Below are 26,012 nucleotides of genomic sequence, written 5' to 3' on the forward strand. Positions count from 1 at the left end.
GTCAAAGGAAATAACCGCTTCTCTGGAAACATCAGCACATTCCCATTGATTCCCCTAACAACCGATAGGGTTCTTCCCAGCACAGAAAACATTCTTGGTACCTGTCCTCTTCTGCATCCTGTCGTCTCGGGGAACTTATCTAGTAAAGAACAGGTTTTAGAAGCTCCTTTACAGGCATTTTCATTTTTTCTTCCTAGAACAATAAATGATAAAACCACGGTTAGAAACGAATCACAGTAAAGCTTTAGCTCATCCTGTTTTGAGCGTATACACTCTATATTGTCCTCCTCACTGTTAAGAACGAGAAGGCTGAGTAAACACAAGAAGACACAGTGTCCGGTTCCAAGAAACAGTGACTCTGCCGCGGCAAACACCAGGACTCTCCACTCAGCCTCGGACCACCGTATTCGACTGAGGATGGCTAACGGCCAAGGCGTGCGTTGAACGCTTACTTTTCCCGCTGTGGCGGGGCAGGATAACGGCCCCCTCCCAAAGACGACCACATCCCAAGCCCAGGAACTCGTGAATATGTTATGTTGCGTGGCAGGGGAAAATGAAGGTTGCAGGTGACATGGAGATTACTAATCAGCTGACCTTTAAAGAAGGAGATTGTCGTGGATGAACTGGATGGGCCCAGTGCAATCACAGGCTCTAAAGGTAGACGAGGGCCTCAGTGCCAGAGTGATACAGAATGAGAAGGACTTGACTGGCTCTTGCAGGCTCCAAGGACGGAAGGGGACCACAAGCCAGAGAATGCGGGCCGCCTCTAAAATGAATGCAGCCTCGACGACACTTTGACTTCAGCCCGGTGAGACCCAGAACCGTAAAGGTAAACATCTGAGTTAACTTAAGCCACGACATTTACGGTCAATTGTTAGAGCAGCCACTGTAAACCCCCCAGCCCCCAAGGAAGGAAAATCGCTGATGTTACACTTCTGACCTAAAAGTGCATTTTCTAGGACTACATTCTAATAACCTACACATTAGTTTTCATTGAAATTTACTGTATTTTCCAATGTACAGCTCATCCTTTATATGCTGATAAGAATACGATTTCAGTGAAGAGGGGAGGAGGTCTCTCAGAGATGGGGGTTTCTCTGAGGGACTGGGCAAGAACACAGATTTGGGGACATAGTCTAAAGCACCCTGGACTATGCAAGTTCCTTCACCATGGACAAAATCACTGTTTCTTTTTTTTCTTTTTTTTTTTTTTGCGGTACGCTGGCCTCTCACGGTTGTGGCCTCTCCCGTTGCGGAGCACAGGCTCCGGACGCGCAGGCTCAGTGGCCATGGCTCACGGGCTTAGTCGCTCCGTGGCATGTGGGATCTTCCTGCACCAGGGCACGAACCCGTGTCTCCTGCATCGGCAGGCGGATTCTCAACCACTGCGCCACCAGGGAAGCCCAAAATCACTGTTTCTTAAGAAAGATGTGCTCAGGAAGGTACAGCATCATTTGCTCTCACAGAGGGGGGAAACAATGGGATTTTTTTTAAAGGTAGAGACATTGTAATTCCCTATTCAGGATTCCTACAAGGTACTGATACATCTAAGCTGAGTTCAACTTTATTTAATTAACGGTAGTTGTGTCCTAAGATCATCACATACGGAGCATAAAGTGAGAGTTAACAAGGAACGTATCTTAACGGCAGTCTCCCCAATCAAATGGACCTCGGTATTCTAGAAAACAACTTCTATATGTGTTTTTCCTAAGTAATCTGTCTCTTGAGTAAAATGTTAGTTGCTGTTTTTAGTTACTCACTGAATATGAGTTTAATGACAGCGTCGGTTTGAACCCATAGATTCTTGTATACGGCATCATAAAGCATGTTCCAGCCCTAGCTCCCCATGCCGTCCTAAGTGCAGGATCTGGGGGTGACCTAGCAGTAGTACCAGTTGCGGGTCCTGCACTTTCAGGCGGCAGCCAGGTGAAGCCTGGGGCCTTGAGGAGTGGCCAGAGGTGTCTGGATCTCCCGCGGGCACAGTGGTGCGGGCCGAGCACGTGTCGCCTGGAGAACACGTGTGTCTCACCTGAATGATAGCTAATGAACGGGGAGCCTAACACATTGGGTCACTAGGGTTGCCACTTGGCGAGGAGCGAATTAGAGAACATCTGTAGCCATTTAGCCACGTAAATCTTTCCTAGTCTGTAAACACGGATTCTCTGTAAGGGAACCTTAACATTCGCGGATTGCCGTGGTGGACTTGACTATCCACGTGTGACCCGGAGGGTTTAGGAACGCAGCTACGCTTCCACGGCGCTCAGTGCGGGCCGGGACCACCCGCTCGATGCCTGAAACACCAGGGTGGGCGACGCCATTAGAATCGTCTTTTATAGAAGAGGGAGCGAGGCATGGAGAGGTCACACGGTAAGGGGCAGAGCGGGAATTCCAGTCCAACTGGACCCAGAGTCCGTGTCCTTAACGGCGACCTAAGGATGTCTCCATCACTGTTACATAATGGATGCTAATTACGTAATAAAAACTAGTATCTCTATCATTTATCTGTATGTCAGACCTCTGCTCACCGATCCTGGTAAGAAGCCCACACGCGAGGCATTATTTTCATCGTCATCTTTCAGCTGAGGAATCTGAGGCTCAGAGAGCCAGGAACAAGCCCCCATCACACACTAACAAGTGGTGCAGCCAGGACCCCAACTCGGGGCCCTCAGTCTCCAAAGGCTATGCTTTGAAGCATGATTTTCACTATATGCTGCATCTTGGATTTGAACATAACTGTGCAGAACAAACCGTGGAGGAGAAAACTGCCCAGGAGCTGAACTCAGTGTGGTTTTGTTTTTAATTTATTATTTCTCACACCGTTTAAAGTAACTTTCAAGAAGTGATAAGCTTTGTTTCTCTTTGGGAAAAATAGCCCCAGAAAGAGATCTAACTGCCAATGCAAATCTGAAAGAATCAACTGAATATTTCATCTACATGTGAATAATACACTTTATGAGGGATATTCATGGAGGTGAGATTTTTAAAGGTTCTGGGTTGTATCTCTCTGAAGTTTCAAGGCTTTACTGCTGGGATGACAATAGGTTCATCTTGCATGACAACTCTGACCAGTTGACAGTGGCTACCTAGAACACTGTGTTGAGCAGGATTCAGAGGTTCAGCTTGAGCTCATCCAGAAGGGCTACTGGGACAGGTTAGCACCATCTCCCATGGGCTCTGGAGGAAAGAATGACTGCACGTGTGGCATATTTATTAACACTACGTTTTAGCGTTCATCGTTATAACAATAAATGAGCAAAACAGATGTTCTGTAACATTCACACAGCAATTTGAAAACATCTGTGGGGAAAAATTAGTTATGTATATTTGTTGATTCGGTCTTTTTTTCCCTCCAACTCAGAAACGTTGATCATTTATAAAGGAATAAATATACTTCAGAAATGACTGGGTTACTTAGAGAACTTCCAGGATTCCCACTTACATATGGATAGAAATGAAGCCACAGCTTCAAGGCCTTCAAGGATCCAGCAGCATCCTTTCCTAACTAGTCTAGACAACCTCTAAATCTTCACAAGTCAGGTCCTCATGGGCCTCTTGTCTGAATCTGAGCTCTCAGTGTGGCTAAGAAACGACCCTGCCATCTCCCTCTCCTCATCTTCCTGACCCCTCCTGCTGCAGGATTCCGTCCCCTCTGTCTCCAGGCCAACAGGGCATCTGCCTTCAGGGGTGCCACCCTGCTTCTATGCAAGCTACAATACTAGCTGCCTTCAAAATTCTTTAAACTGTGAAATTTGTTTCCAGAAAACAGTTACTGGTTCCTCCCAGAAGCCTGGAACCACAAACAAAACACCACAAAGAACTTTAATAAATCTTCTTAAAAGAGCAACTGTGGGAGTTGTATTATTTTATGATCATAAAATAAAACTAGAGGGCTTCCCTGGTGGCGCAGTGGTTGAGAGTCCGCCTGCCGATGCAGGGGACGCAGGTTCGTGCCCCGGTCTGGGAAGATCCCACATGCCGCAGAGCGGCTGGGCCCGTGAGCCACGGCCGGAGCCTGTGCGGGGGACACGGGTTCGTGCCCCGGTCCGGGAAGATCCCACGTGCCGCGGAGCGGCTGGGCCCGTGAGCCGTGGCCGCTGCGCCTGCGCGTCCGGAGCCTGTGCTCCGCGACGGGAGAGGCCACAGCAGTGAGAGGCCCGCGTACCACAAAAAAAATTAAAATTAAAATTAAAATAAATTAAAAAACTAGAAATTAAGTTCTACTTAATTGACTGCAACTGATTGGAAAACAGATACTTATAAAACACATACACACACTTCTAAATTATTTTGAATCGAAATGGAAATTGAGATAAAACTGAAGTCGTTTCTGGGGGGGAATAATACAAGTGAAAATAGAAATTATAGCTTAAGGAAAGTATCCAAAGCTAAATCCAGAGATCAGTCCATAGCCTTAAATGCTTTTATTAATGAAGACGAAAGAATGAAAATAAATTTACTAAGAAGTTCTGATTGAAAAGTTTAAAAAAAATGGATAAAACAAACAACAAAAAGAACATGAGGAGGAAGAAAAATATAAAAGCAGGAGTTAGAAAAAAAAATCAAAATAAGGTAAGATATAATTTGAGGTTTTTAAAGAACACACTAGAACACTCTGTCAAACTTAAGGAGAGAGAAAGAAAAGGACACGCAAATTCCATTCAGTGGGAAGAAGAATTTAACAAAGATCGAGGAAGTAAAAAATATTTTAAGAAATTACTCGAATTCATGGAAAATCAGGTATAATCAAAATATATGAAAATTTATAGTTAAATATCGTATGATTCCACTTCTATGACATGTCTGAAGTAATAAATTCATAGAAACGGAAAGTGCAACGGTGGTTGCCAAGGGCTGGGGGAGGGCAATGGGGAGTGTTGTTACTGGGGGCAGAGTTTGAGTTTTGCAAGAGGAAACTCAGTTCTAGGGATTGGTTGCATGAAAATATGAATATACGTGACCCCACTGAATGTACACTTGAAAACAGTTGAGGTGGTAAATTTTAAGTTATATGTACTGTGCTACCATTAAAACATTTTTTTAAATACACAAAAACCTTAAAAGTCAAAATGTTGCCCCCAACGGAATTGTCTCCATTATTTATTTCCTTTCTTGTTTAACACTTTTATATGCCCCATAATGCTTTGCACATTTCAACCTTATTAAAGCATGTGCTTTTAGCAGAGACTACGGTTTCCGGAAACTACTGCCAGGATGCATACTATTCTGGAGACTTAGTGTAGGAAGCCCAGTAACTTCTATGAAGCATGAGGACGTTAATGGAACGGCGCCATCACATGAACTGGTGAATGCTTAAGGCCAACAGAATTGACTCATTTAGTAAGATGCCAATAGACAAAATTAGCATGTTGTTCACATATCGACCTTATTAAAGCTCTATTTTAAAAAATCTTGTTGGCAAAAAGCTGACACAGTCACTTGAAATCATGTGACATCTCTTCTGTTGGACATTTCCCTGAAAATATTACTGAAGTCGTTCTTCTTTCTCTGACGTGTAAATCTTAGTATTCTGAAAGCATTCCGACATAAACAACAGTGCTATTTGTCCCGTAATATAAAGCAACTGCTTATCATCCTCTCAACTTATTTTCTGCCGTTAAAGATGTGTGACACACGCTGTTTAGTCTTCAAGATGGATTTACTTTTGTTCAGCTACCGTTAACCCCGGTTAACTTGAATTTTCCAGAAGAGAGTTGGAGAGAGCTTTAAAGATAAAATTCAGTGCTCCTCATTTTGATATATTAACTCATGGGACACACACAGATTGGGGCCCTGTCTGTGTACCTGGGCCTGGGTACACCTCAAGGAATATTAGGTTGACTGGGAACCTCTTCCTGTTCTTGATGAGCTCAGACCCTAGTTATTATTGACTTGTCACTCCGGTTTGTCATCACGGCTCTCACCGCGGTGATATCATTTTGGCACGCAACATCGTCTCCAAGGTACAGGAGCAAAAGAGGCTCAGGAAAGCTCCTTTCTAGGCATCTATGAGCACGTGGTGGGTGGGCTCTTCAGTTACGTCTGTACAGTAGGGTTACTCTTTGTCACATATCATTTCACAGGAAAGACCAGGAAAACCAAAATACAACATATGTATATTTATCCAAATACACACATGCATATACACACCCATATATTTACACGCACACACACACACACACACACACACACACACACACACACACACACAGATGAGTGTTCCTACATAGTTTCAAGAAGCAACAAATAGGCTTTCATAATCTGGGTTTCCCAGGCAGTTTCCTTTAAGTCAGGGAACCCTGGCTCTGGGAGGTATCGCCAGAAGTGCCCCCTTCCCATCAGGTTGCAGAGAATGATCTGGAAGTAGCACGCTCACCTTGCTGCCACAGTGTAAACTGGCTCCAGTCACCCTTTTCCCTCAGGTTCTCATCTTCAGGCAGAAACAGGCCCTGGGCTCTATCCATCGCTGCAAGGCCTTCATCTCGGATTAACTTCCAGTTTCTTTCTAAGGTCTAGAGGGAAGATTCTGGTTTTACTGGACTGAAAATATGCCTCTGGTAAAACCCCTTATAGTGACGTTCAGCTTTTTGTTTGTCCGATTAATAAGTAATGAAATGTTCCCTTCTCATCTAGATTACTTATTTCAACTTCCTCTAGGACCTCTTGTCAAGGGTGTAAAAAAACCCACCTCATAATTATTTCTCAGAACCAAGTGCCTTTGCAGCATAAACGTTTCAATAATTCCCAGGAACTGCCGAGAGCAATTCCGTCTATGATTTGTTTTCAAGTTTGCCTAAAGGTCGTTGTTTTTCACAGACCCTAACCGACCAAGAGGACTAACCTTGTTGATCTTATTACATCAGGACCCTGCCGTACAGTCCCCGTGCCACTCCAGCATCCAAACTGGCACGCAAATCACAGACTTAATTCCACCTCCCAATAGAGGGCCTCATAAAGATGCCATTCAACGTCGTAAGTATCAATTAAACTTTCAAGAACATTGGACAAATGTCCATTGGAGCATGCGCCGTGTTATAAAATTAGTAGCAAAATAAAGCCAATAAGTGTCCTCGTGTTTAGAATTCAGCCGAACAAAAACATTTCTTTGACTTCTCACTTTGAGGGAGCCTTAGGCTCTGTCAGCAAGCGCCTGGCTGGTGCGGGCAGATCCCATGGGAGGAGAAGGACAGGCTCTCCTCCTGGGAACCCTCACTGCACGGCGATACTGGTAAGTGGGCACGGAAGAGGGGTGGTGCCGTGGGGGACAGCAGGCCAAGGGCAAGCATCCGCAGTGGCAGCCTAGGAAGAACTACTATCAGGAGAAAAGAATAAAAACGGCGTGAAAGAGGCTATAGGTTACACAGAGAAAACCAGGATCTTGAAACCGTAATAATTTCACACATTTCTACGTTGCATGGGAAGTGGATGCGGTCGTGGAGTCGACTGGTACCCGGATAGGGAAGAGGACACAATAGATGATTTCACCGAGAATCAGGGCTCAAGCGCAAGGAAGTAAAGCTGATGAGTTATAAACACACACACAAAATGGAAGCGACCATCGGCTCTGAGAGTGGACCGAGCTGCCTCATAAAACAGGGGTCTCTGTCTTTTGAAGTATTCAAGAGAAGCCTGGATGACCCATTACTGGGTGGAGCAAAGCACAAGAGAAGGTGTGAAGTGTTTTTACCAACCCGTGCCTTATGAATTAACGATTCAATGTTGGAAAACCCAGAAGGAGCCAGGAAGACAGAGCAAGCTGAGGACTCCACCAAAGACAGATACCCTCAGAGATTTGTGTGAAGACACGGTACCAACTTCAGCCAAACCCAGGGAACACTTGTGACATTGTGTGACCACATTAGGTATATTACAATATTCTAGGGCAAGCGGTAGATTTTAAGATTAGATACTGATTTTCTACCGCATTTTTCCCCCTTGTTACTTTGAGTCTATTGACATTTCTTTTGTAAAAAAATTCAGCTTTGAGGCTTAATTAACATATAAAATTGTAAGATATTTAAAATGTAGATCGTGGTAATTTTATATACGTACACATTGTGAAAGGAATCCCCCCCACCTGATGAATTAACACATTTATCACTTCACATATTTATTGATTTGATTTTTGGGGAGTGAGAACATTTTAATTCTATTCTCTTAGCAAATTTCAATTATACAATACGGTGTTATCAACTACGGTCACAATGTTACACATCAGATCCTTAGACCTTATCCATCGTGTAGCTGGAAGTTTGTACCCTTTACCCAAACCTCTCCCTACTTCCTTCGCCCCCAGCCCCTGTCAACCACTTTTCCACTTTCTGTTTCTATGAGTTTTACTTTTTTTTTTTTTTAAATTGAGATTCCACATTGTAAGTAATACCATACCGTATTTGTCTTTCTGTGTCTGGCTTATCTCACTTGGTCCCCTCAAGGTCCATCCAAGTCACAAATGGCAGGGTTTCTTTTCTCATGGCTGAATAGTGTTCCATTGTGTGTGTGTGTGTGTCTTACATCTTCCTTATCCACTCAGCCATTGATGGACACTTAGGTTGTTTCTATATCTTGGTTATTGTGGATAAGGGTACAATGAACGCAAAAGTGCAGATATCTCAAAATATTTCATTTTGAATTATATTTGCATTTCTCTGGATATAGACCCAGTAATGGGGTTCCTGGGTCCTTTGGTAGTTCTATTTTTCATTTTTAGAGGACCCTCCATATTGTTTTCCACAGCAGCTGCACGAACTGATTTTATATTTCTATGAAACCCACCCCCTGATTTGTGTCAAAATCTAGAGCTGCTCTAATCATCGCCCTGCTCTCTGCCGGTGTGGATCACCTGTCCACAAATAATCTTGAAACCATGCCCCATGGAGTTAAAAAACCCATCCTGAAACTGTGCCCCATTGGGTTAACAGAAACTTGAAACAGAAATTCTTGAGTTTGTCTTAGAGTTTGCTATATAACTGCTTGCAGCCTACTTTACTACCCACGCTCGCCTTAATTATTTTCTTGCAAATTGCAGACCCTCCAAGCCTCCTGTTGTCTAAACAATAAGACGTTTGCCTGAGTTGTTTTCCAGGCACTTGGAGTCAGCTGTGTCTAGTTCAAGCTCCAGCTGGCTAAGGCCGGCTGGGACCACTGACCCTAAAACTGGGCCTCTATAGGTGTCTGATGAATGACCGTTTGATGTCGAGGACCCAAACCTGCAGGCTCAGATCGTGCTAAGTGCCTCCATTTTTATTTTATTTTATCTATTTATTTTGTTTTATTAAAAAAAAATTTTTTTTAGGCCATGCCATGCAGCATGTGGGATCTTAGTTCCCCGACCAGGGATTGAACCTGTGTCCCCTGCATCGGGAGCATGGAGTCTTAACCACTGGACCACCAGGGAAGTCCCTCCATTTTTACATATACATTCCATGAAGAAGCATGTAACTTAGAAACACCTTGGGCAGACCACTGATTACCTCACCTCCCCTCCCCCCCACCTAAGATCACCCTACTTCTTTATCCCATAAATATCTCAAGCTCCTTGCCTTCAGGGAGGCAGATCTGAGACGGGTTCTCCCGTCTCCTCCCTTGGCTGCCTGTGAATAAATCCTTTCTTTGCTGCTGCGGACCTGGTAAACGAACCTGGTCTGGTAACAGTTTCAATATTATTTCATCCCAAGAAGGTAATTCCTAAATAGTAAGTCAAAGACTGCATTGCAATTAAGAGGTGCTCAAAAACGCTCACTTAGGTCCCCAGAGTGAGAGAAGACCATGGTTTTCTCAAGAATCCCAAGATCACGGAAAGGAATGAGAATGCACCCCAGATACGTCTCCCCAAATGTACCGAAACTGCCAACACGCCCCACAGCCACTGTAACTTACTCAAGTTGTTAGATAAATCCGTCTAATTCTTGTTAAAATACCACAAAGACAGGAGAGAATTACCTCTCTAACAGTTGAAATCACTTTTCAAATGAGGTTATCAGTGCCCGATACCGCAGGCAGGCTCTCACCCTGTGCCCTCCCAGTATTTTAGTGGCTTCTTTCATTTCTTTTGAAAGCTGATTTTAGGGACATCTTTGGAAAGAGCTGATCTTTTGTTCCTACAATAGGGCGCAAAGCCCCAGGGAAAGTGCTCATGTGACTGCATCACTAAATAAAATGTTTAAGCTTTCTTTAAGGGCAGGCTGTCTTTTACACGTGAAATGTGGTTCCTGCCCCCTTCCGCCCCCCCCTTCCCCCGGGTTCCCCCCCGGAAGTGTTGCTGCAGAGGGACTTTTCCAGGAATAGTGATGACTTTAGAAAAACACTTTCGTGTCTGCCCTTGTTAATCCTGCCGCAGGGGTGCTGGAGGACAGACTCTGGCTGAAAGGAGCAAACAGATGCAGGGTCTCCCAGTCGGTCCCAAACTGGAGACACTCTCGCGGCAGGGCCACCGACCTGCTCTACAGTTACGCTCAGTGCTGAGCAGACACCCCACGGACGTTTATTTTCATCACGAAACAGCCACCAGCATTTCCTCTTTAGAGTTCAGCAGTCTGTCGTGGAATGTGACAACTGGAAGTGTCTGTGCTGTGAGTGCGGTGGAGACTTTTCCACTTTAGGGATGACAGAGGACTTGGGCCGGTGACTGAGCCTAAGGCCTCGCAATCTAGCGCCAGAACCGGCTCTGCGGTGCCCCCCCGATTATCCCCGGGGCAGCTGTGGGAGGGGGGTGTCAGCCTGCGGGGGGCTCGGGGCCCTGCGCCCCTCTGGGGCAGCAGAGCGGCCGTGGGTCCCCGTCTCCTGTGGCTTTCAGGGCACACACTGGGCACATATACTGCAGGAACAAGGCGTCCCTGGCTGGGAACTGGGTGCGTCTCAAAGGGGGCGCAGCTGGGCTAACCAGACCCACACCAGTTCTACCTGGTGACATGATGAAAAACACAGAGATCACAAGCATCACGATCCCCTACGTGTCCAACAGAAACGTTTTTTCTACTGAAGTAAGGACTGTGCTTGGGGGTGTTTTTCAGCTTCGGAAAGACATGGCGGGTCTCTTTTACGGGCATCGGGGAGAAATCTGGAATGGGACCCGGGAATGGCATTTTCAAGCGCAAACCAATGAACCGCACTATATAAAAATTCACAGGGTTGCAGGGGATTAAAGACCAGACCTAATCACGTGTGTGCTCGTGAGAGAGAGAGAAAGGGAGGGGGGAGGCGGGGAGGCGGAGGAGGAGGAGGAAGAAGAAGGAGAAGGAGAAGGAGAGAAGAAACCTACTTTCTCTACAGTAACGTCATTAGTTGTCTGACTTGGCAAAAAATTCCGCTTTCTAGGAAATTCCAACAGGAACTTGAAGGCTCACACAGAGCGGGCCATGCCTACATTTTTAAAGGTTTCATTTGACCTATTAATTCCCTGACCCTAAATTCATTCATTTCATGAAACTGAAAAGAGAAGCTCACAGGGTTAGTATCTGAGTTGGTTGCCCGGAAGACAACAGCTTCTGATTCACGTTTGTTTCCTCTTCTGGAGGCACAGGCTTTAGAAAACAGAGACTCGCTTGTTTTCACAGTGCCTCACGGCCTCACCAACCCGTCCTCCGCACACGCCTCTCAGTTAACCCTCAGCTACATTTGGCGCTCCGGTCATCTACAGATGGACTTCCCAGTGTCAAGCCTCACCGGCCCCAAACTGTACGCCAGCTCCCCTCGACCCGCACCCTCCCTCCAGTTCAGGGCCATTGCCTCCTTTCCCACATACTCTGCTCAGCCCGCTTGGATGGCACGCTTTTCTCTTCCACGTCCGATTAAGTCCTATTTTTAAAGGCTGCTCCTCAAACTGATTTCTTGCAGAAAGCCTTTAGAGGAGCAGACTAATTCTTAACTATTTCCCTTACTATTTCCCTTCATTCAATTAAGACATACACATTTTTTTTCAAAGTCAAATATCACCCCAAGTCTTATAATGAAAGCAGCAGTATCTTACGCAAGTTTTTCCCAGTCCAGAGTCCAACCCCCAACTAATTCCTTTAAATATTTTTTTCTCATATTTGCCTGCTTCTATCTATAGAATATGTTTATATTGCTATCTCTTGATTTATTAATTCCAGACTTGATCTCTCACTTTCTGTCAGGGAAGGGAACAAGTTAAGAGTTGGATGTCTTCTTTTCCCTCTTCTTCATCCAGCAGCTCAGCTCATGTCACAAACCTTTCATACACCTGGGTAAACTCACATTTGGGTTTTACTGAGCTGTAACGATTACACTTCATTTCACATGCAGCATTTATAAATTCTGCCTCCTTTTCTTTGGCTTAATTTTGTAACGCCCTTATCACTGTTTCTTCTTTAAAGCCCTGCAAGAGCGCTGTAACATCTCTTATAGTATTCTATGCTTTGCCAAAAACATCATATAAGCTATTACTTTCTTTCTCTCTTTCTCTGAAGATGACCCTCCAGTAGCCAACTGCCTTGCTCTGTTCTGAACTGGTCGGTGTCTGGGCTTTTGCTGGACAACTGTCATCACGGAACTTCTCTTGACCCCTGCCCAGTATGAGGCCCCCTAATTATTGGATTCTAATCTGGATAAAGGATGATCTGTGTTCTTGAGAAAGGACACACCACAGGTAAAACTGAATTTCTAAAAAGGTCTGAAGCTATTCTTCTAAAAAAAATTTTATTGAAGTATTTACAATGTTGTATTAATTTCTTCTGTGCAGCAAAGTGATTCAGTTATACGTGTGTGTGTGTATATATATATATTCTTTTTCATATTCTTTTCCTTTGTGGTTTATCGCAAGATATTGAATACAGTTCCCTGTGCTCTACAGTAGGACCTTGTTGTTTATCCATCCTATATATAATAGTTTGCATCTGCTCATCCTAAACTCCCGATCCATCCCTCCCCTATACCCCTTCCCTCTTGGCAACCACAAGTCTGTTTTCTGTGTCTCTGAGTCTCTTTCTGTTTCGTATATATGTTCATTTGTGTTGTTTTATAGATTCCGCATATAAGTGATATCATATGGTATCGGTCTTTGTCTTTCTGACTTATCTGAAGTTATTCTTACACTTGATTGACGGCTTGACTATGTACAGAATTCTAGGTAGTAAATAATTTCTACATAGACATTTTTTTTTTTTTTTTTTTGTTAGTACACGGGCCTCTCACTGTTGTAGCCTCTCCCGTTGCGGAGCACAGTCTCCGGACGCGCAGGCTCAGCGGCCATGGCTCACGGGCCCAGCTGCTCCGCGGCACGTGGGATCCTCCCGGACCGGGGCACGAACCCGTGTCCCCTGCATCGGCAGGCGGACTCTCAACCACTGCGCCACCAGGGAAGCCCCTATATAGACTTTTGAAAGCATTGATCCATTGCATTATATAACATTTAGTGCTGCTGTTGGGAAATCTGACGCTTTTTGGATTCTTTTTTTTCTTTTCTCCTCTAGAAGCTTTATAAAAAGTCAATACAGTGTAGTGGTTAGGGGTGTAAAACATGGGAGCCAGGCTGCCTGGTTTGAAAATCTGACTGTGCCACTTATTAGCTGTGTGCTATCAGGCAAGTTACTTAACCACCCTGTGCCTTAGAGTCCTCACTTGTAAAGAGCATAAAATACTGCTTCTTCCCTCAGGAGTCTCTAAGAAGATTAAATGTGCTAAAAGTAACTGTGCTATATAAGGATAGCGCTATGATGATAATGATGAGAATTTTAAGATCTTTTTATTTCTGGTTACTTGAAATTTTGTGGAAATGTGCGTTAGTGTAAGTGCTGAACACTTAATGCTCCCCTCAATACGGAAACTCACATTTTTCAATTCTAGACTATATAGTATTATTTCTTTAATAATTTCTTCTCCATCTTTTTTTCCTATTCTTCCTGGAAATTCTTTTGTTTGTACATTAGACATGTTAAATTGAGCCTCTAATTTTCAAAACTTTTCTATTTCCATTTTTGTCTTTTTGTTTTTTTCTTTTGGGAGATTCCCTTGACTTAGCTTCCAATAGTGCTATTAAATTCTTATTTCTGCAAATCAAATTTTAAAATTTCTTTGTTCCTTTTTACAGCATCCTGTTCTTTTTTCATGGCTACACTCTCTTCTCTTCTTGCTTCAAGTATATTAGAGATATTAAGTTGGCATTTGCTCCCCCAATTTTGTTTCCCCTGAACCACAGCATTCTTTCCATTTTTGTTTTATTTTCTTTCATGTTGAGGGGTCTCTCCAATGTGTGGTGATCCTTGGGTGTGAGTCCTATAGAACTGAGTTTTTTTTTTTTTTTTTTTGCGGTATGCGGGCCTCTCACTGTTGTGGCCTCTCCCGTTGCAGAGCACAGGCTCCGGACACGCAGGCCTAGCGGCCATGGCTCATGGGCTTAGTTGCTCCGCGGCATGTGGGATCCTCCCGGACCAGGGCACGAACCCGTGTCTCCTGCATTGGCAGGCGGACTCTCAACCACTGCGCCACCAGGGAAGCCCAGAACTGAGTTATTGATTGGAAATGCTATGGGAAAGGACAGGGCCTACGACTGACAGGCCTCACTGATGGGTATATGTCAAACCAGTGTTTTCACGGGGCACCCTAAAATGTCAGGATAGACAACCCTATTTTGGGAGGCCATGCACTTTTTTTAACTGCTATAGTAGCAAGTTTCTTCTTTTGAGAAGAGTCCCTCTGTAATTACTTACTTCCATCTCAGCTTTCTTGGATCTGTTAAGTTAGCTACTTCTCTTTTCCTTTTCCAAAAATCATGCTGACATTGTCCATCTGTTATTGTCTCCCTCCTGTTTTTTTCTTTTTTTAACTTGTGGGTTTATACCATTTTTATTATTTTACTGCCATTTACGTGAGGTTTTGTGTGGGAGGTGGTAAATGAATGTGTACAGTTTTGCTTAACCCTTCCTCATTCATATTTTCTAGGCAGCTCTAACAGCTGATTATTTTCGACCGCTTACCTTCTTTTCTCTTAAACTAGAAGGATCTTGTAATATATAATTCAACCTTCTAGTGAAGTTTTGAAACAAAATCCTATTGGCCTGCAAAAGCCTTTACTAGTCCCTCTAATGTGTCTGCAAAAGATCACCAAAGCAATGATGTTTCATGTGATAGAAAGGTAGTAGCAAGACAGAAGAAAGAATTCTCAGCTTCATAGCTTACATTTTAAGCTAAACTCTGGTAATCCATATATTGATTTATTGTTAACTAATTTCTCTTTGCCTCTTGGCCTATACAACTTTCCTTGCATCACAGATGGTATCCCCCCAATTCCATGATGTGCTCTCATGATGATAAAATTGATTATGATGCTTGAAGCTTGATATAAAATCACTTTAATTTTGTCCTAAATCAAACAGAATTCATCCAACTGAGCTTTAAATATCTTCTTCTATGGAGGAAAATGGGCCCATTCAGAGAAACATTTTTGCTTAGGCAGTTAGGAAATGTTGCAGATTGCTAAGTAAGGAAAGTCACTAATGCATTAGTTTGCTAGGGCTGCCATAACAAAACCCCACAGACTGAGTGACTTAAACAACGGAAATGCATTGCCTCACAATTCTGGAGGCTGGAAGTTCAAGATCAAGGTGTCAGCAGGTTTGGTATCTTTTGAATCCTCTCTCCCTGGCTTGTAGATGCCCATCTTCCATGTTCTTACATGGTCTTTCCTCTGTGTGTGCATATACCCCTGTGTGTCCAAATTTCCTTTTCTTATAAGGACATTAGTCATATTAGATTAGGGCCCACCCTAATGACCTCATTTTAACGTTACCCCTTTAAAGGGCCTGTCTCCAAGTACAGTCATATTCAGAGGTACTAACAGGATTAGGAATTCAATATATGATTCTTGAGGGGACACAAGTAACCTGTAACACTAATGCAGGTTCAGGTTAGAACTAGATCCAGCTAAGAAAGCAAATAGCAGATGGGAAGGGATCAGGAAACAAGTAAGTCTATAGCAGCAAAATAAAGCATAGTCATGGAAAAAGTCAGGAAGAGTTAAGCTTTTAACATGTGAACAAACCATAATACAAGAATTCACAGAGCTCAGGTTAACATAAGCAAGATTAGGTAAGTAACTGTGTGTGATTAGCTGTTAAGAAAAAAGGGAACTGAGAAAATATAGACATTGGCAACTGAGAAGTCCCAGAGATGTGTACGTACTTTGAAAGGTTCTGACTCTAAATTAAGAGAAGGCGTGTGGTCGAAGCCTATTCCAGGCCAAGTTTATGCATTAAATTGGAGTTAGAACGAATTGGTAATAGTGGTGCATTACTAAAATGTATACCATTTTTACCTAATTATCTAAGAACATGCTGGCTATAGTTAATTATTTTAGGAATTATAGATCTGATTTTTTAAAGTCATTTTACTTAAATCTTTGCTAAAACATGCCTATACTTTACACTGTGATGAGAAGACATGGGTAGCAGTGTCCCCTGCCTTAGAAAGAATATACCACGGTAGAGGGACATCCTCCTGAGTGCTGAGCTGGAGTTATGAAATCCAAGCAAACACCATAGCGCGTGCAATGCTCTCACAGCAAACTGATTTTAGTAAAATCTCTAGGGAAATTAGTAGCATTGAAGGAGCAATCTCTTGCTGGTCCTAGTGCGTCTTAATCAGACCTCCTGTTTTTCAAGTTTGAATATAAAAATAAAGGAAAACACCTGACATTTCTTATCGTGGAAATAAACAAGGACCAACCAAATGAGAAAAGCAAAGGCTATTTATTCAGACAAGCAAGGGAGTCTGCCACCGTCACCAGTGTTTTGGCAGAGACGTGGGAAAACTTTCTAGTGAAAAAAGAGAAGGATTCAGGGGTGCCCTGATTGGAGGCTGTTGGCCTGGGGAAGCTGTAGGCAGGCTGACTAGAAGCTGGGTGTTCCCTAGTGATCGGTTAGCGGAGCATATTTTACTTTCTCCGGTTGGTCCTAAGTTGGAAGCGGGGACAGAAACTAGGAAAGCTGTCAGTTATTAATCAAGTCCTGGCCATTTGGGGCAGAATGTTACAGAAGTTATTGTTTAGCTTTCTGGATTGCCACTGGAGATAGTAATCTGGCTTCCTGCCAGTCTGATTTACAGTAGGCTGGCTTCCTGGTTTATTTATTGCAGAAAAGGGGTTCGTTTCCCTGGCAGGCTGTTGCAGATTGTAGGTCAAGGTTCTATGCTTCTAAATGGTCTGGCCATTGCCGCTTTGTATGTACAGTCTCTCGTATCCTTACTGAGGGGGAAAGAATAGCATAAAGTACCTAGCACAGGGCAAGAGAAGCGTCTTGGAGGACTGGATTTTGCTCTTTCTAAAGAGTGGGAGAAAAGGGGTTTCTTCTCCTAGGAGAAAGGCAAAAAGATAGCCCAGATTGCCAGGAGAAGCAGCCAGCCTGAGGGCTTCAAGGACACAGAGTGCATAGGAGACCCACATTCCTGTACTCTAGCCCAGACTGGCAGGGATGTCAGCCAGCATTCTCAGTCAGAGGAAGGTAAAAGGGGAAATAAAGTTCTGTCATCCCTTCCCTGCTCTACCCACAGGGAACGGTGCACCGGGCTAGGTCAGGAGGGAGTAAAAACCCCAACGCCCCTAATCTCGAGGGGCTGCAAGTCTGACAGAGACTTTCTTTTTTTTTGAGACTTTCTGTTTATACATAAATTAACCACTTGATAAACAGATAAGCAAGTTATCTATAATGTGTATGTGTACATGCATCGATCAGTGTGTATGTACATTAAGATATAGATCGTGACCTACTGAAGCAGAGCAGGACCCTGTGGTCCTTGCCTCCCATGTCCTCCGCCTGCCTTTTGTCTGTGGAAAAACTTTAGCCAAGGAGTACGTTTAATCAGAGAAGTGAGAAAATGCAGAAGCAAAGAAAAGCAGTCAAACAGGACAAAACAATAACAGTTTAGTCAGTAAGCAAAGCCAAGGACCTTTAGTTGCTCCTCAAGGGCTACAGATAATATTCTGAGCCCTATCCTGTGAGCTGTCCTGTAGACACTGAAACCCTCACCGGGTGGAAGAAGGGAACTACACGAGGAGCAGGCTGTAGCCATGACGAAAGCTGCCCCGAGAATTGGCCTCAAGGAAATGGGAACAAACCGACCCCGGAACTGAAGATTAATTGTATTTAAAACAATCAAGGGCTTCCCTGGTGGCGCAGTGGTTGAGGGTCCGCCTGCCGATGCAGGGGACGCGGGTTCGTGCCCCGGTCCGGGAGGATCCCACGTGCCGCGGAGCGGCTGGGCCCGTGAGCCATGGCGCTCACGGAGAGCCATGCGCCTGCGCGTCCGGAGCCTGTGCTCCGCAACGGGCGATGCCACAACAGTGAGAGGCCCGCGTACCGCAAAAAAAATAAATAAGTAAAAAATAAAACAGTCAAGAGGACGCTCGTCAGACCACCGATGACCAATTTCAGGACGACTGTCGGAGCTGCCTGTGCTGTTCCTGCGTGTAGCGCCTCCCCGCACCTGGAAAAGCTCTTGCCCCCTGGCTGTCCTTTGCACAGGAGTCCGCAGCCACACACCTCGTCCTCTCCCCGCCCCCATCCCTGCACGCCAGCTCTTGAGCGGTGAAGCAGCCAGATCCCACTTTCGGTAACACTGCTTGATCAAACATTTTGGAGCTGCAGATGGCGCATCTGACCTACAGATGCAGCTTGCGGTGTAGTGCCCGGGTCTGCAAGTCAAACACTGTACTGCAAGCTCCCGAGGTGGACCAGAGATAAAGCCAATTTTCAGGCATTTTAAAAAAACTGACAAATATTGAAAACTCATCAATTTTGCTTTGAGAAAGAAAATGACCTTTTAGTTTGAAATAATTCAAAGAATTTCTAGTATCTCACCCCTTTGATATGTTGCCCAAACTGGCATCTTAGACCCTCGTATAATCGTAGCAGAGTGGCAGCTCTTATTAAGGGCTCACACTTAAACACACACGGGAACATCCATGATGGTGGCATTTTGTTGTGTTTTGTTCTGTTTTTGCACCTTGTGGGAGAGGAGGAACTGAGGCAATTATTTTGCATTTGGAGAGAAAGAAACCGAGGCCCAGATAGATGAAATGACTTCCCCAAGGTGTCAGAGCAGAGAGCAAAACCAACCTGCTTCTAAAGTAAACTTTTAAATCACATAACCATCGAATTCTGTACATTCTCTGGACTCCTATTGTTATTTTTAGTGAAAGTATCATTGGAATCCAAAAGTTGAAAGTCTGATTTAGAAAAATAGGATTAAACTATTATGTTAATCTTAAGAAACTGCTTTCAGCACTTCTTTATAGTATGATACTTACTTTTCTATAAAACTGATAATCCTCTTACTTTATAGATTAATTCCACTGTAAGTCTGACATTTCTGCTTCTGTCTCAATCCTATTCATTTCAAAAGCAGTTCAGTGAAAATATTCAAATCTTTAATCACACAGATACAAATGCTGAACCATGAATTCACTCCTGTATAAGTCCTATTTTTGTCCAGGTGGCATTATTCCTACACAATGGGTTTTTTAATTAATAAAAGCCAGAGTCTGAGAGAAAATGCCAGGAAGAGTACCATTCAATCAATCATTCTTATGCACTGTGTCACAACACTGGCAAGTTTTACTGGGCACTTCTCCAACTGTAATAAAACTACCGTATGAGGAGGGAAAACTTATCTGTGATGCTATATGTTTCTATCAGAGCAAATGCTGTGAAAAACTCAGAAAAAGCATGCAAGAGTTTCCCCTTTTCCCAGTGGTGAATGCAGAGTTAGGTAGCAGGGACAAAAATAGAAAAGGGTTATTTTGAACTATGGTTTTCAGTTGCTATTGGCTGTTGTGTTCTCCATGTTACGACAGCGGTTTCAATGCATGCATGTTTACATCTAAATTAGCCACGGAATAATTTGGATCAAAAAGCTAATCTCAAAAAGAAGAACAGCAAAATTCTCAAGTATGATGGCTTTCCTCTCACTGGAAGAGATTTCTTTTCCCTTTTCTATTTATAACCTAGCAAAGACATTAATCTATTTTTGTTTCAATTTCTATGTTAAATAGCCCCCGAACACTTAGGGTTTTCATATTTGTTATTTGGGCCAAAAAAAGTACTCAATTTTAATGAACATACGCCTAAAAGAGAAAACTCTACTGGGATATTTTTCTCCAAATTTTTTTCATCGAGTTGCACAGCCTCTTAACACCCCCAGTGCACAGAATTGCCAAATTGCAAGCTACACAACAAGGGGAAACAATGACAATTCAACAAAGTGGAAAAACACAGATGATAACATTTTACTGAACATTGTCCCGTGCCTTCAAGAAAATTGCACTCTACAGCTCACTGGAACATACAATGAAAATAATTTAAATGAAAATGTGCTATGCATGGCAGTTAATCATTACATAAGGGCCAGATCTGGGCAATTATTCTAAAAGGATTTTGGCCAAACATGGCAGCTACCCCGTCTCGAGGGTTTCCACCTTACAATATGAATGCCTGGGTGATGGTCCGTGATCCACAAGAGTCAAATCTGTCATGTGAAAATGGAAAAAAACTCTTGATGTGCAAGTGTGTGTCAGCTAAGCGGTTCTGGGCCCTGGGTTCCTCACACAGAAAGTTCTGCCTTGTCATACTCACTACCGGTGAGTGGTCACCCGAAATTCTGTTTTTTAAAGTCATCACATATACGATGTTACGCAAATCATGTTATGCAAATCAAGGTAGTTAGTGAAGTAAAGCTAACTTTACAATCACAACCCACAGCTGTCACACACTCTGAGACTCTATGCTGCTGGGGACCCTGTGATTAACGCCCAGGACTTGCTTTTTTCCTTCTTAGATGAAGCGGAGCTTAAAACAGGCAGGGCTGAAATCAAGCCCAGAGAAATAGAATTTTGAAATAAAGATTTAATTGGCTAGAAGGACAATAACATGAGACATAAGAGCAGACCTCAGTAACTTTGAGGGCGTAGTGAGGTACCAGTGAAGGCATGGACTTGAGGATAAGGAGGCCTCGGTTCCAATCCCAGCCCTGACCTATTAAATATAGGGCCTTGGGCAAATTTCTTAGTTTCTCTAATCCTTACTTACTCCAACACAGGTGGGTACAATGACACCTATTTGAAGAGTTGTTGTCAAGATGAGAAGTATTATATACACAACTGCTCAGCACAATGATTACAAACAGGCATTTAATACATGCTAGCTGTTATGTTATTACTTCCATAATACATAAAATTTCAAAATTGGCTTTCCGACTAATTTGTTAGCACCTAGAAAATATTTTCCTATGAAAACAAGGTAACACATAAATTAAAATTATAAATGATAACAATAACTAATGTTTACCGAGCACTTCCTACTTATTAAATAAAAAGCCACGGAACAGGGCTTCCCTGGTGGCGCAGTGGTTGAGAATCCGCCTGCTGATGCAGGAGACACGGGTTCGTGCCCTGGTCCGGGAAGATCCCACATGCCGCGGAGCAACTAAGCCCGTGCGCCATGGCTGCTAGGCCTGCGTGTCCGGAGCCTGTGCTCCGCAACGGGAGAGGCCACAACAGTGAGAGGCCCGCGTACCGCAAAAAAAAAAAAAAAAAAAAAAAAAAGCCACGGAACAAGCACTACTTCCACAGGCACTTTGCAGACAATGAAACAGAAGCATGAAGAAGTGTCGTTCAATGTCACACAGCTAGTCAGGAATGAGACCAAAAATTCAAAACCAGGCAGTGTGGCTACAGAGCCAACGCTCTAAACTGCTCCACTGTATTGTCACCCACAGCCGAATGGATAAAGAGGATGTTGTGTGTGTATATATATATACATATATATATATATATATAATGGAATATTACTCAGCCATTGAAAAAGAATGAAATTCTTCCACTTGCAGCAACATGCAGGGACCTAGAGAGTATTATGCATAGTGAAATAAGTCAGACAGAGAAAGAGAAATACTCTACGTTATCACTTACATGTGGAATATAAAAAATAAAGCAAACAACTGGATATAACAAAACAGAAACGGACTCATAGATACAGAAAAGAAACTAGTGGTTACCAGTGGGGAGAGAGGAAGGAGGAGGGGCAAGATAGGGGTAGGGGATTAAGAGATACAAACCACTATGTATAAAAAAGGTAAGTAACAAGGATATACTCTATAGCACAGGGAATTATAGCCTTTATCTCGCAATAACTTCTAATGGAGTACAGGCTGTGAAAATACTGAATCATGATGTTACATACCTGAAACTAACATAATATTGTAAATCGGTTATACTTGAGTGAAAAACCAAACGAAACAGACAAACCAACAAAACCAGGCAACATGGCTGTGGAGCAGATGCTCTAACCTGCCTCCCGGATGGTTAAGTTAGGTGTCACCAACCCCCAGAAACCTGTTTAGTTTCCAGCATACTTGAACCACAACAGATATATCACAGTTTCCCAATTTTTAACAGATTTGTTGAGACATAACTCACATACCGTAAAACTCGCTCCATTAACTTTTTACAATTCAGCGGTTTGTAGTGTATTCACAGACTTGTGAGCCATCAACACTACCTAACTTTAGAACATTTTCATCACACCAAAACGTAACTCCTTACTCATGAGCAACTGCTCACCCTCAGGCCCTCTCCTCAGTCCCTGGCTCTCACGCCTTCCTCTCTCTGTTGATTTGCCTTCTGGACAAGTTCATACAGACAGAATCACGGAACACGCGGTTCATCCATGCTCTACCATGGATCTTGGCACGTCTCCCTTTTTTATTGCCATCGTGTAATATACTACATTTTGTTTGTTCCTTCATTCATCATCTAGATGGACCTCTGGGTTATTGGCCACTTTGTTTCTATTAGGAATAATGCTGCTAAGAGCATTCAGGGACACATGTTTGTACGAACATACGTTTGCATTTCTCTTGGGTATATATACCTAGGAGAAGAACTGCTGGGCCTTAACTCTGTGTTTAACATTTTGAGGAGCTGCGAAATCGTTTTCCAAAGTGGCTGCACCCCTCTGCATGCCCACCAGCAAAGTTCCGGGGCTTCCAGTCTCTCCACATCCTTCCTACCACTTGTCAATGTTCACCTTTTTTCTTGCCGCCACATCCCAGTGAGGGTTAATGGTATCATATTGAGGTTTTGATTTGCATTTCCCTCATGACAAATGTCATCGATCACCTTTGCATAGGCTTCTTGGCCATTCATTATCTTCTCTGAATAAGTGTCTGTTCAAATCTTTCCCCATTTTTTAACCGACTTATCTGCCTCTATATTGAGTTATCAGAGTTCTTATTATATTCAGAGTTCTTATTATATCATATATATATATATATATGTTAGATATATGACTTGCAAATATTACCTCTCATTCTATGGATTTTACTTTCACTTTATTGATCATGTCCTTTGAAGCACAAAAGTTTAAGTTTCGATGAAATCTAATTTATTTTGTCTTTTGTCACTTGTACTTTCAGTGTCATACCCAAGAAAACCATTGCCTAACTCAATAATGTTATGAACACTTCTATGTTTTCTTCTACAAGTTTTACAGTTTTATCTCTTACATTTAGGTCTATATCCATTTTGAGTTTGTTTTTATGTATAGTACGAGGTTGCTTTATTTTTTTGCATTTGGATATCCAGTTGTCCCAGGACCACCTGTGAAAAAGACAGTTCTTTCCCCTTTGCATTGTCTTGGCACCTTTGTCAAAAATCAATTAAGCATAAATGTAAGGGTTTATTTCTGTACTTTCAATTCTTATTCCACTGATCTATATGTCTATCCTTATGGAACTATCACACTGTCTTGATTACTTTAATTTGTATGTAGTAAGTTTTGAAACTGGCAAGTCTAAGTTCTCTAACTTTGTTCTTTCTCAAAATTGTTTTGGCTATTCTTGGTCCCTTGTGTTTTCATACGAATCTTAGGATCTGTTTGTCAATTTCCATTAAAAAAAAAAAAAGCCATGTGGAATTTTTTTTTTTTTTTTTTTTTTTTTTTTGCGGTATGCGGGCCTCTCACTGTTGTGGCCTCTCCCATTGCGGAGCACAGGCTCCGGACGCGCAGGCCTAGTGGCCATGGCTCACGGGCTTAGTTGCTCCGCGGCATGTGGGATCTTCCCGGACCAGGGCACGAACCCGTGTCTCCTGCATCGGCAGGCGGATTCTCAACCGCTGCGCCACCAGGGAAGCCCAGCCATGTGGAATTTTGATAGAGATTGTGTTGAAAGTTTAGATCAACTTGGGTAATATTGCTATCTTAATATCAAGTTTTCTGGTCCATAAACACGGAATGTGTTTCCATTTCTTTAGAGGTTTGAAATTTCCCCCAATACAATTTCATAGTTTTCAGTGTACATCTTGCACTTCTTTGTAAGATTTATTCTTAAGTATCTTTTAAGAGTCGGATGATGATCCCAAATTTACATGTTGAGTCTTACTCCCCCAGGACCTCAGGATGTGACCCTTTTTGGAGACAGGGTCTTCACAGAGGTAATAAAGTTAAAATTAAGACATTAGGGTGGGCCCTAATCCAATTCGACTGGTGTCTTTTACAAAGGGTGTCCTTTATAAAAAGGAAAAATTCAGAGACAGATACACAAACAGGGACAATGCCATGTGAAGATGATGGCAGAAATTTATAGGTCACAGAACTCCAAAGGTTGCCAGAAAACCACCAGAAGCTAGGAGACAGGGATGGAACAGATTCTCTTACAGCGCCTGGAAGGAAGCAGCCCAGCTGACACCTTGATCTTGGAATTATAGCCTCCAGAACTGTGAGACAATTAGTTGGTGAGACTTTGTTACTGAAGGTATATCAAGCTAATACGGTATCTTATATTCTTTTATGAAGCTACTGCAAATGGAATTGTTTTCTTAATTTCATTCTGGGAGTGGGTTTTTTTGTTTGTTTTTGCTAGTATAAAGAAATACAATTGATTTTTGTATACTGATCTTATAATAAAATACAGAATAAACATGGTCTAGGAAGACTCATTTAATGTAAGTTTATTGAAACCTCATTGAAAATTTCTTTTCCCCAAGTCAACCAAATTGATCAGTGAATTCTTATAGGTCTTAAAGAACAAGATGTTCTTTAACAAAAAAAATTATGAAAAATGTAAAACATATACTTAAAGGTAGAGAAAAGAGTGTAAGAAACCTCTATATATCGATCACCTAGATGCCAAAATTATCAATATTTTGTCACTCTTGCTTTTCCTTTCTCACCTCTCTCAGATGAGTGAATGTAGCTATACTGCCTGGTGCAAACAGCCCACGAGTTTTGCCCCTGGGTAACCCTACCCCCCCTGAATGGTAGTGAACTGAGAGGAGGTATTTACTAGACTAGCACTGCTGCCTGCAATCCAGGCCAGCACAGTGGCCAAACTGAATGTCCTTTCCAAGGGTGGAAAAGTTAGCGTATAAATGAAGAAAAGGAGAAATAATAGCGGAAGGTAAGAGGATGAATAAATAGGGTATGTCATGAGGGAAATGCAATATTACGTTAAGGCCTCGAAGAGGCTCAGGGCAAGATATTGTCTCTTAGCTCAGCTACACCAGATTCTCTGAAAGGGTAAAGCTATATGTTGCCAAGACCACTCCTACTTTTGGAACTTATGAGATCTAACAGAGGCCTGCCAACTGCATTGGCCTCGCCCTGGGAAGTGCTTTCATATAACGTGATAATGGACTGGACTCATTATTATTAATGACTGAATGAGATCTAGTAATGTGCCCATGTCTGTTAACTGTTAGGATTCTTTTGCTAGGAGGGATCTGCGCTCAAAACCCAGAGGGTGGCTTCGGATAACATAAGAAATATATCTGGTCTTTGTTTCCAGTTCCCGGCATAAACCTCCCCAAACCCATGAATAACTGGAGTGACTTTTGTCATTCATAAGGATCCCTTCTGAGCACACTTGAATTTATGCTAATAAAATGACTTAGCATGGGGCCCCAGATAGCCTCAGGATGGGGCTGGTCACCAGAAAGACCAGGTGATTAGAAGGCTGGAACTTCCAGCCCACCCACCACTGGGAATGGACATGGGGGTTGCAGATTAAGC

The 26,012-nt window shown here is 42.9% G+C and overlaps 1 protein-coding gene across 26 annotated transcripts in view; it reads right to left on the bottom strand.

Moving 5' to 3' along the window:
• The window catches only part of ASPH (aspartate beta-hydroxylase), a 232,136-nt gene that overhangs the window by 33,772 nt on the left and 172,352 nt on the right, over positions 1–26,012 (bottom strand). For all 26 annotated transcript variants that reach the window (XM_067017982.1, XM_067017973.1, XM_067017971.1 and 23 more), the window contains 2 exons: positions 6,374–6,509; positions 102–193 (listed from right to left, as the gene is read on the bottom strand). In XM_067017982.1, coding sequence (XP_066874083.1) covers positions 102–193; positions 6,374–6,509 — 228 coding nt within the window. The remainder of the gene's footprint in view (positions 1–101; positions 194–6,373; positions 6,510–26,012) is intronic.

Source organism: Kogia breviceps, chromosome 17 (genome assembly GCF_026419965.1).
Source record: "Kogia breviceps isolate mKogBre1 chromosome 17, mKogBre1 haplotype 1, whole genome shotgun sequence".
Lineage (NCBI taxonomy): Eukaryota > Metazoa > Chordata > Mammalia > Artiodactyla > Physeteridae > Kogia > Kogia breviceps.